At 43.1% G+C, this 12,620-nt stretch overlaps 1 protein-coding gene across 2 annotated transcripts in view; it reads left to right on the top strand.

The window, feature by feature from the left end:
* PRXL2A (peroxiredoxin like 2A) overlaps positions 1-12,620 on the top strand; it is a 42,046-nt gene that overhangs the window by 27,838 nt on the left and 1,588 nt on the right. For both annotated transcript variants that reach the window (XM_088463031.1, XM_088463030.1), the window contains exons 3-5: positions 1,567-1,658; positions 5,967-6,107; positions 10,778-10,942. In XM_088463031.1, coding sequence (XP_088319157.1) covers positions 1,567-1,658; positions 5,967-6,107; positions 10,778-10,942 — 398 coding nt within the window. The remainder of the gene's footprint in view (positions 1-1,566; positions 1,659-5,966; positions 6,108-10,777; positions 10,943-12,620) is intronic.

The following is a 12,620-nucleotide window of genomic DNA, read 5'->3' as shown; positions in this document are numbered from 1 at the left end:
TACTAATCCTTGGATGGAGATAAAGTACCAGCCAACCAACTCCTAACTATCATTTTTCAAACATAGCCTGTGACTTGGCGATAAGGACCTGATTGGTTGGTACTTTATATCCATCCAAGGCTTAGTATATATACCCCTAAGAACCACTGAGAGTTTTAGAAAACACATCCATTAAGAACCCCTTGAGTTATAGAAATAGATTGATTTTTAAAGAAAGTTTTCACTTGTGTTCTAGATGACCAGGTTGTACCTATTGTGCATCATGTATAATCATTTTGCTTTCATTACCCACTCAGTGTGTACCAATTTACCATAGGGAGGCACAATATAGTCCTTTGTACCTACATTTGAGAAACATACATGAGGAATTGTCCACATGTAGGAGAAATAGTATATAACCTAGTTAATCATCTAGCCTAAAATTGGTAGAATACACACCAACATGTTTCATGTCTATTTCAGCCAACTTGAGCATCTAAAAATATAATGAAATTGTTGTCTGCAGGCCTAATTCAGAGTTGTATGCTTTAGCAACAGCCGATGTGCTAATGCTGCAGTAAACGTAATGTGTAAACAGCCGCTTCCTGGCGCTTCTGTGATCTGCTTCTGCGTCCGAAGATGCAGCATCGGATCACTCGCGCAACCATCTGACATTTCAGTAACCCTCCCTTAACTAAGGATTTCCGGTGTAGTCAAGCTGCAGAGGCCAGGAAATCTGCTTTGGAAGACGTAGATACTGGCCTCAGCAGGCATAAACATGTAACGGGGCTGACACGCCCCTGTTTTTAAGAACGCAGACTGTCGTCACATCCACAGATCACCCACATGCGCAGTGCAGATCACCCAACATCCGGGGTTGTACGTAAACCATCTGCATAAATATGCTTCCACCATTCTGTTTTGCTATGACAAATAGCAGCAACCTGTAGTATTCAAATTGTTAAGCTCTTGCTTAATAATTTAATTATGTCCCCTCGGGTTATATACTATTAATCTTATATTATTTAAATCTATATCATTGAACAACAGTGGCAGATTTTACCTAGGGGCTGCAGGCCCACCAAATTTCTGCCATCCTCTCATGTACTGTTATTGCAGTATGGACAAGCAGTGCCAAACCTCAGCTCATTGAATACATGCTGGCAAGGTTACATATCTCGCAACTGCTGCAAGGCCACACCCCTTTTCTGGTGCGTGCTTGTCTGATGTGCGGAAGTCCCAAATACTATATTAGAAATGTTGGGAGGTATGTGTTTATAAGGTTTCACCCCATCCCATGTTATTAAAATCCTTGGGTACCCCCTCAATATAAGTTAGGTATATTTGTGCTCTTTAATGTAACCAATGCTCTTTCATGATTCTGCTTTGTAATTACTTATCTTATGCAAAATCATCCTCTCTAGTATATTGTAGTGAAAAAATAGTAATGGAAAAAGCCAAATGGTACTTCTATGTTAAAATCATAAATATTTATTTCTATTTAAAAAAAAAAACACTATATGTCTATTTATATTTTTAGATTGATTTTTTTTTTTTTTTAATTAAAAATCGGCATTTATTCTGCAGAATCAAGAACGTTCAAAGCAAAAGAACTATGGGAGAAGAATGGAGCTGTAATTATGGCTGTACGCAGACCTGGCTGTTTTCTGTGCAGAGAGGTAAACTACAAATAGAATAAAACATAATATTTCATGTATCATATATGTGGATTTTCCCGCTAACATCTTACATTAATGACCCAAATGGCCATTTTTGTTAATGCAATATGTAACAATTTCTGTAGTTATTAAATGTGTATAATAATGGGCAGCACTGTAGCTTGGTAGTTAGCTGAAACAGGGAAAATGTAGGGTGGGAAAAAGAGGGCCCTGCTTGTGATTGCTAGGGGAATAGGTGAATCAGGCTTTATCTTTAAAGCTTAGACTGTTCAGTGGGTTGTTCACCTCACTGGAGCACAAGAATCTGCCCAATGCATCTATTTTTCACTGGGGCTCCATGCAGGTCCGGAAGAGGGCTCTATGCTGCCTTGGCCAGCCCCACTCCCTAAACCCGTCAAGACATCACGCCTGGGGGTTGGGGCTGCCAGCACTAGGAAGAAGAGCACTGCCCGTAGTATCCTAAGGATGCTCCAGGCAGCTCCACAGGCTGCAGGGTGCCTGCCACGGCTCTGCAGTAGCGCTGCAGGGTGCAGTTCCAGGCATCCAGCAAGCATCATGACGGTGCCATGGGGCAGCGACGCTGCTGCCTCCAGGGCTCTGCACCCTGTGTGACAGCACCCCTAGCACACTACTTAAGCGCTGGCTCCATGATATGTCTAACAGCCCTGGATAAAATCTGAGGTTTTAAGACACTGCATAGGATACTTGTAATTAGAAGGCTCAATGAGAAGCTACAATCATGGCAGCTTCAGATTGATCTTGTCACTCACAACCAACCTCCACAGCATTTTTATAGTGGCAAACTTACATTTCTGACCACTTATGTAGAAGTGCAGTTTTATGATACAGAACTGGCATTTCAGGTATTGGCTAGTAGTACTCCTTATTAAAGTATTTATTTAAACAATGATCAAGGATAGATTATGAATTACATTTATATACGATATCCTAAATGTTGACTTTCAATTTATATATCCCGTGTGCATTCACACCACACCTGCACATTAGGAGTGACATGCATGCACGTGCTGCAACTGCAATGATGGACAGATGAGGGATGGGTGGTAAGTATAATGTGGCAGAAAGGGGGTCGGCTGTTTTTTTGAGGGGTGAAGCATTTATTATTTTATGATGTGGGTACCATTTATGTAGCCAGAAAATAATAGATGCTTCCCCCATCATAAAAAAAAAAAACTCTTCGTAAACACCAATAATATTGCCCCTTGATGATAATTAATAAATCATATTACTATCTTAATAAAATGAAACAATAATATTCCCTTGATATATTATATTAATAAAATAGTATTTCCTTTATAAGAGAATTCCTTCTTCAATACATGATGATTGCCCTCATTATACAGTTAGTGTATTGTGATTCGTCCCCTTCTGATTGGCCAGATAGATGCTGCAGTAATATTGCTGTTTTGGTCAAAGCCCCCTGAAGAAAAAAAACCCACTGTAAAACAGATGGACTTCAACAGTGGTTTACAAAACCCCATAAAACCACTGCATAGTATATTTAGTGGTTTGGTGCTTCCAATTGCCTGCAATGTGCAGGGGTTTCAGAACCACTCAATTCACCCCCCTAGAGTTAAGTGATTAAACAACTAGACAGGACAAAATCCTACTAATCTTGGAGGCTGGGTACAGGAAGCCTGCGCCTGGGATCCTGGCAGTCAGAATCCCAACGCTGGCATCATGACAGGCTTAGCACACCGGCACTTGTTGTTCGGTATGCTGATCCTCTCCCTAACCTATAACCCTCCCTTCCTGGTGCCTGAACCTAACCTCCCCCCTAGTGCCTAAACCTAAACTCCCCCTCCCTGCACCCTAAACCTAACCCTCCCCCTAGTGCCTAACCCTAGTCCCTAAACCTAAACTCCCCCTCCCTGCACCCTAAACCAAGCACTTCTCCCCCCCCCCCTAGTTCCTAACCCCTAAACCTAACCCTCCCTCCCAACCCCTCTACTTACTTTTGGTATCCCAGTGGTCCGGATTACGGCGCCGGTAATATAAGCACATATCCCAATGTTGGCTGTGAAAAAGATAAATAAGATAAACTTGCAAATATCTTTGAGCATGGTGCCCTGCATATATTATTACACCTAGCTCTCTGCATTTTCATTGGACTATGGCCCTGATTCAGAGCCGGACGCTCTGACCAGAGCGCTCGCTCTGAATCAGGGCCCACCTCCATTAATATGGAGCGTCCTCCTGGACGCTCGTATAGCTGTGGGTCACAACCCACAGCATATACGAGCGTGCTGAATGATGGTCGCGATGGTCTTGACCATCGCGACCATCGGAACTGCGAGTAAAAGCCTGCGGTTGGGTTTTTCAACCGCAAGGCCAGGAGTGATTTTGGCTCTATTAGAGCCAAAATCACTCCCACTGACATCACTAGTGATGTCAGTGGGGCCGGCTTCAGACGGTAGGCGTTCCCTTGGGAACGCCTCTGTCTGGCAGGCACGCCCCCGGCACGCCCACCAAAGGGGGCGTGCTGTCAGTCACCATCGACAGCACGCCCCCTTTGATGAGACACTCCGAGCGAAAGAAAGTCCTTCGCTCGTCGGGTCTCGCGCATGCGCATGACGGAGTTCCCTCCGTCGTGCGCATGCGCAGTGGGGACCATCGACTCACTTGCGAGCGGACAGCCGCTCGCGAGTGGGTCTGAATGACCCCCTATGTTTCTGCCTTGATTTTGATACAAGATGTGTCTTGAGTCTGCCAGTTTAAAAACATTCTATCCTTTCATGTATACACTGCTTATACAACCCATAGTTACATAAATAAAGATTCTAATAAAGTTTTTGACAATTGGTGACTGGCCAAAAAACAGCTTACTCAATGTTCAAAAACCATGTCAGTATTTACACTTGCAGTCATAGGGGTATATTCAATTTGAGGCGAAAAGTCAGAGATTGAACTTTTCGCCATTATCGACGTTATTTCCTGGGATAAAGTATTGGGCGCGTGCTCGCCTATCCCCGTATTCAATTAGGAATCGGCGAAAACGGGGCCTGGCGGAAAGGTAAGTATCAAAGTCCTGTCACTTTTTGGGAAAATCTGCCTGTCACCCCCCAAAGATGGTCTGACATGGGGGATCACTATGGGTACCCCCGATTTGGCCTGCTGAAAGTAATTGGGGTTTTTAAACAGCCGCGGCAGGTGCATTAATGCGGCTTTGAAGAAGTCATCAAGAATAGCACTTAGCTTTTTTTGGGGGGAAAAAAATAATGTCCCATCAAATTTGGGGTACATGAAAATGGGTGCAAGCATATTTTTAAGTCCCTGAAGTGTTTTTTTAAAAATTCTTAAAAAATCCACCTGCCGCAAACACCCGCATACATGGGTATCCCCCCTGAGTCAATTTCGCTAGTTTTTAAGTTTGTCCCCCAATTTTTTTTTTTTTTTATCTCCACCAAAATGAAACCACTTTTCTTGGAGTGTCCTATGTTAATTTTTTTTTTATTTTTTGACACAGATTACTTTAAGGGGACATTCCAAAGGCTGCAGGCAATTTTTTTTAATACTTCACCCCAAAACACCAATTCTGCACTTTTTTTCGCCACCTAAGCAGTGGTGAAAATGTATCCCCTATTTCTACAAAGACTTTTCGCACCTGCGAAAAGTCTTTGAAATTGAATATGGGGATAACTGAAAATGGTGAAAATTACATGCCGATAACTGACTTTTCGCTCCTAATTGAATATGGCCCTTAAGGTGGGTACACACTATAGCGATATATCTGCAGATGATGATTGTTCATACACACTGAATGGCCATCATCTGCATGCTAAAGCTGGTCGGGGCGGGAAGGGGGCGTGGCCTAATCGTGGGAGGCGTGACCACGCCCCATTCGGGGGAATATAAAACATTTGTAACGCTGCCGCTGGGGAGGGGGGCGCTTTGTGTCCCTCAGCCCGGCGCACAGCCAATGGGGGGCGCGATCAGCGTGATCGCTTTCCCCCTTCGGCATAGGAGACTGCTTGGGCTGCTGCTTTAGCAGCCTCGGACAGTCTCCCAGTGCAGCCCAGAACACAGAGTGGATGGGGAGCTGAGCCGAACCCGGGTAAGTAGTACCTGCTCGTGCCCCCCCCCCTCTCGGCGCCCCTGTGTACGAGCGATCGGCTGATGCCCGTACACACTTACCGATGGACAGATATGTCTGCAGAGAAAAATAATGTATTTTACTAAAGGTATTTGCCATTAATTGAAACCAGATACAAATAGTTTGGACACATCACATTCTTCTTTAATATACAATGTCCCAGGTATAACAATAGTTTCCCTTTTGCATTGCAGGAGGCTTCAGGCCTGTCTTCTCTCTGGCCCGAGCTGGACCAGTTGGGAGTTCCACTCTATGGTGTAGTAAAGGAGAAGATTGGTACGGAAGTTGAAGATTTTCAACCTTACTTTAAAGGAGAGCTTTTTCTTGATGGAAAGGTGCAGTTTATTTTATACTCATTTTTTGTTAGTCTATTGTTCATAATTTAATATGAAAGTCATTTTGAAGTTTCTCACATTTGCCTTGATTTGCTTTCTGTAAGCTTTAAACATAGACTTTTAAAAAGTGTATAATGCAGACACATGATGTTTTGTGGCTTTATCTGCCATCAGCTTGGTAGCATGGGTGGAACAACTGCTTTGGGCGCCATCTGCCCTATTTGACACTTCATCACTTACAATGTTTGCCCTGCTCAGCTGTGAATCTTAACACACAGCTGTGTAGCAGTGTCGCTCAGTGCTTAAAACTCCATACTGAGGGCCTGATTGAGCAGGGTACGCTAGAGCGCTGCTGAAAGCAGATTCCCGATGTTGGGGAAACTGCACAGGCGCATGACCCGTTCTGCGCATGTGCAGAACGGTTATGCCATCCCGCTCGCAGACTGTCATTGATTGACAGTCTGCTGCCATTTGAGGGCGGGGAGGGGGCAGTGATGGCTTCCATTTTCTGAAACGTGCAGCTTTGCAATTGCAACCCTTGCTGAGGCCCTGAGTGTCCACTGCAGATCCATACTGACAAACTCCCTTCTCATTGGTGGATAGAGGAGAAAGGGGGTGTGTAACAATTTAATAGCATGCAACATTTAGGGTATGCTGTTTTGCTGGAGCTACATCCTCATGCAAGCAGATGCATTACTGTGTGCAGTCTAGCTAATTTGCCCCCAACCTCTAATGGGCAAGGTAAGACAATGCAGGAGGGATGGGATGGTGAGGAGGGGGTTATGAATAATTGGACAACCTAGTGTTCACTCTAGGATTTTTTAGGGCAGGGTGCTGAACCATGATGAGGGCGCATTTTAATTTTGAAGGGGCAAATTTTGGACGCGATGCTATAGCTGTGTAGCGTATTATGAATAAGGGGCACTAAAGTATAGCATAATATTAAGTGTAATATTTAAACTTTATCATTTGACCACCCCACATGTTCCTTCAATAAGGGGTGATTGCTGATCAGTCTGTCCCCAGGAAGATGAGCTTGTCTGTTGAGCAGGACTGTATATGGCCACGCTGTGACTAGCATCTTCTGCTATCTGCAGGCAGACAGGGGAAAAGTCCTTGCCTCAATTGTTACTTGATATAAAATATATTGGGCATTTAAAATTGAAAAGGAGGGGCAGGTGCAGTTATTACATTATAAGTCTATCAAAGCATGGGGGATTACAAGAATTAAAAAATAAACTGACCAGTTGTTTGTATTTCTTGTACTATTTCTCGTTGAGTTGGGGTAATTAAACTGAAAAGTTATTGTAAATCACTGGGGAATAAAACCATCATATGCCCTAAGCTGCGATCAATCAATGATCCCTTATTTCACATACTTTTTACTATATGTAATTCTATTTAATTGCATCTCTTGATCACTTAATGCAATCAGCCAGCGTCAGCCTCTAAGTACTGGCACTGATTGGCATCTCGCCAAGTGTTTTGGAAAATATTCCAAGCATCTCCCCCCCCCCCCCCCCTACTCACTTTGAGGCATATTTATCAAGTACCTTTACCCTGGGAATCATACGGAAATTGTAGATTCCCTCTGTGCACAGTTATCAACTACAAGGACTCTTCTTATGTTTGAATGTGTCTTGTGGAGTTTTTTATTCTGAGTGACATTTTTTAATGTAGTTCTATTTTACTTTTAATACAGTTAAAGCTTCACTACCGCTAACTGAAAAAAATGTAGGGTGCGATGAATATATGAGGAGAAGGCGGTGGGGTCCGAAAGAAAATAATGAGGGGGTTAATGAATAGCAGATGTTTACACTGCTGTGCTGCTGACAGGAATCTTTTTTTCCCTGTTAGAGCAGCTGTCCAGTCGAAGCCCCACCCACTCACACCTATCTCCCCCCACCCCTAAGTCAAATTTCGGGCATATACAGGGCCCTTAGTAGTTAGTACATCCGACAGTCTGCCACCCCACCCTCTAGTGGCCCCCCCGCCCTCCTCTTAGTGGTCCAGTTGAAAAGTGTAAGAGGGAGGGAGCCAAGAGCCATGACTGTCCAGTCACACACCCTCAGCATGAAGTATGTCAGTATGTCGTTGCCATTTTTTTATATTCTGCATCTGATTTATAAACTGCTTGTCTAGCCATGTTTGCACCAACACCAATTCACCTCTTGCATATGATCACATTAGTCTAATGCTGCATACACACGGTCAGATTTTCTTTAAGATATGAACGATAACGATTGTAAAAATCGTTCATATCTTTGACATGTTGGGCATGCATCGTCCAACGATGCCCGTTCCCGCATGTCAGATAACGATATCTGACATAGACTGTGTTTGCAGTAAGATTTGGACGATATCATTCATTTTAATTAATGTCAGAAATCATTCGTCGTTGATAAAATCATTCAAATTGATGTTAAAATCATTAAATCGTTATCGTTCAATGATAACGATGATCTAGCATATCTGACCGTGTGTATGCACCATAAGACTTTTCCAGGTGTAATAGTCTTATCCTCTTTTATGACATCACAAATTTAATATACCGTACATGATCGATTAAAAAAGTTGTGCAATACATATAAAGTTTTTTAGTATAGTGAAATGAGTATGCATACAGTAAAACAAGGACATACATGGTAGATACAATTATTGTACAAATCAAAACAAAGGGTAGGGAGAGTCCTGCTTGTGAAAGTTTACAATCTAGTGGGAAAAAGACAGTGCTGAAACCATAGGTTGGGGACAGTAGCAAGGGTGTCAGTACAGGTAGGAGTAAAATGGATCTGGTAAAGAGATGGGTTTTTAGAGAGCAGTTAAAATTTGTCAAAGAGAAGACTCCATAAAGAATTCCATAGGTAGGTAGTGGGGGTTGGGAACAGTATCCCGATGGTCAGAATACCGTTAGCGGCACCCTGACAGTCAGAATCCCGACAGATTTCTATAAGTATTATAACCCTTACCCTAATCCTCCCTCTAACCCACCTGTCCCGCAGTCCAACCCTAACTCACCCCTCCAGTAGTCTAACCCTAACCTTCGCCCCTCCACAGCCTAACCCTTCCCTAGTGCCTAACCCTCAGTCTCCCCAGTCCCTAATACTTACCTCTGCAATCTGTTGGGATTCTGATATATGGGATGCTGTTGTCGGTATTGTGACCGTCGGTATGTCTGGATGCTGACTACATCCCAGGAGTGGCACAACAGAAGTTTATTAGGTAGGAGGCTAGACTAGGCAGAATACATCTAAGTGAGACTTCAGATGTATGAAAAGGTGGTTGAAATTGATTCTAGAATATATGTGGAGCCGTTGTAAGCATGTGTACAATGGTGTTACAAATGTGGAACAGCAAGAGAGAGAAATCCGTATTATTGTGCTTTCAGATTAAAGCTGGGTCACACAGAATGTCACGAGAAGCCATCTGGCTCCTACTTCCTGGATCCAATGGCAGCTGTCCCTTATTTTTCCACTGTTCCAGAGACGTAGCTACCTTGGGTGCAGGGGGTGCGGTAGATATGGGGCCCACAGTACCTACGGGGCCAGCCTCCTCCCGGGACCCACTTTTGGTGGGGTGAGTACAGATAAAACCTGCAAACTGCTTCTTAGTCACAGGCGTACATCAGCCTGTGACTAGGAAGCAGTTTGCTGCAGGGGATTATCAGCGCTGCGGGTCCGTCAGAATTATCAGCCCCGTCCCTTCTCTCATACGACTCTCCTCACTAGCATCAGTGAGGAGAGACACTGCTATGGGGCCCCATATCAAAATATACTTTGTAGAAAACAGTAAAATAATTGGTTTCAATGGGTCGCAAACTTTGTTCAAAATCATATTTGCTTCCTTACAAACATAAACTCCCTATCGGCAGATAATGCGTGCAACCACAAAGTTATTAAACCAAGCTTAAATAAAATAAAGAGACAGACCAAGTATATATGCGATCAAAAATATATGGTCAGCTTTATTTATTTTACAATCGGAGTATGGTGGCATAAGAAAGAACTGCCAGTAATCTGACGCCCCACACTTGACTTATGCAAGGATGTAAAACACTCAGTGAACGGGCCAAATCCCAATTCAAGTGTAATATTGATATAAAACTTGCAAGGGCCGATATCCCTCTCTGGCAAGTGAGACGGTATCCAGCCCCAACCCAATGCACTATTTTTGCCCCCTCCGACGAGAGGTGCCGCTGACCCCAGTAGGGTAAAATCAGCCTAACCAGTGCATAGAAGGGGGCACACCGCTCATACTGCAGCAAGGTGGACGCTTTATAGATACTGCCGTTCTTTCCCGCCCTTGAAATAAAGCCGACACAAGAGGGAAAAAGGGGGAGGGAGGGTGGGAGATCAGATTCCAAAGAGACAGTGTAACATTGCTGACCTACCCACACTCCTTTTAACCACACCCCTTACACAACACTCCACCAATCCTAACCTAATGTCAAACTGACCATAAAACACTAACACTCCCCTACCTCCTGTAACTTTATTAACCCCACGCATCCCTGCCTAGGGGTTTATGTGCCCTCTGTTCTATCCAAACCTCGGTTATCTTAATAATCCTTTAGTCTAACTTGATGCTTTCTATTATATTCAATAATAATGTTTAAATTTCCACATGTTTACTTGCCGAAGTACCCCAATGTTACCTACCATTTATTATAGAAACGCTTTTATGGACCACAGAAGAGGAAGATGATGTTCATGGGATTCATACGATTAGGAGTATGGCAGAATTTCCGCCGGGCTTGGAAAGCCGGCTTTGAGGGGAACCTGGAAGGGGAAGGTCTAATCCTCGGCGGCATGTTCGTGATTGGCTCTGGGGATCAGGTGATTAGAACTTTATACAATTGATACTATTGTTTGTTTAACATGTGAATGTTATGATGTATGGGGGCCTTAACATGCTTTAAGTTTACTATGGTTAATGAGAATGACCTCTTCAGCACAGTAGCAAACATTTTACTATGTACCATGATAATTGTCAGTAGAAGTTGTAGATTATAGTTAGAAGAACATTAAGTTCTCAATGCATCAACTGGACAACTGCTGCTTGACCAGCTGTGCTGCAGATTCCCAGTGCCCAGAGTTTCAAAAACATCTGTTATCCATAGAGAAGTGTTTGTTATAGCACCAGCTGGAGTACTACTAATAAATGGAGGGCGATTACTGGGAAAATCTTGTGTTTTAATTGGATTTCCCCTAGAACTATATGAAGCAAGTAGCTTTGCAGTCCATTATTACGGAAAACCTTCCAGTTTTAATTAGTGCATACCACGTAGAAGACAGCAGATTAATTCCTGTGCAAGAAACTTTGTGTATATGGAACATCAAACAGGATGTACTTTTTCTTTAAATCAAGTAATAGAAATAATAAATATATATGGCTGGTTATACAATCGCAGTGCCTAATTTAGGCACGCCCATGCGTTAAAACAGATAAACACCTGTGTTTTAACGGCCACCCCCAAACGCTGACAGCCTGTCACTCAATTTGCGATGGATTCCTCTGTGCATCTGTAATTGCGATGCAATCGCTGCACACGCACAGTGCGGCTTATATGCATGCGGAATGGCAAATGCTCGGTCTGCGTTCGTAATCGCCATTTCATACGCTGCTGAATCAGGCCCTATGTGTATAGCTATTATTCTGCTGATAATCTAGATCTTCCATAGTAGACTTAAGGGACCCATACATCTGCCAGCTGTTTCCCTGATTGGACTGAAACCGCCAATCCGCTGGGCAGAAATGCCAATCGGCGGGCATGGACAATCGTCGATATATCTCGGGGAATCTGTGAAATTCTTCATGTTAAAAATCCTCAATTTGCTGATCGCACTCACATTTTGGGAAATCGGGGAATCCAACACGTTGGTTTTCCAGATGCCCCGACCCCAGCGCCCGTGGATCGGGGAATTGCCCCAATACATCACAGATGTATGGGGGACCTTTTAGGTTAATGTACACAAATAGAAGCCACGGCAAGGTTTTTTAAGGTAGATTTTAATAATCAGTTGTGTGCACTCTGTTTGCCAGTAATGAATATATATCTTAAAATATGTATGTGAATCATAAAATATGGATACAATTCTGTTCCATGTTTAGTAATTATTTTCAGTGAGATTAAATAGTATGAATCAAAGACCTTTCTGCATTAAATCAGGGTATACAAAGTTTGAGCTAGTTGAAAGCTTGCTGCTCAGGCCAGATGTCAAATCGGCCTAATTTCCTACAGTAGGTCTCCGTACAAATGTAACACTGTAATGAACATTGGCATCAAGAAAATGTATTTTATTTACAGTTAATGACTGTTCTATCCTCTAAAGAAGAGATTCCCAAACTCTGCCATTACAGTTCAGGTTTTTAGGATATTCATGCTTGTGCACAGGTGGCTTAATTAGCACCTCAGTCAATCTGAGTTAACTATCTTGGCTCAAGAATGGATATCCTTAAAACTTTGACTGTAATGGCTGAGTTTGAGAACATCTGCTCTAAAGTGAACTTCCA

This window comes from Taudactylus pleione, unplaced genomic scaffold (assembly GCF_031769625.1).
Source record: "Taudactylus pleione unplaced genomic scaffold, aTauple2 ptg001314l, whole genome shotgun sequence".
Classification (NCBI taxonomy): Eukaryota; Metazoa; Chordata; class Amphibia; order Anura; family Myobatrachidae; genus Taudactylus; species Taudactylus pleione.
The sequence above is the reverse complement of the archived record's forward strand: the minus strand, read 5'-3'. Positions and strand labels throughout refer to the sequence as shown.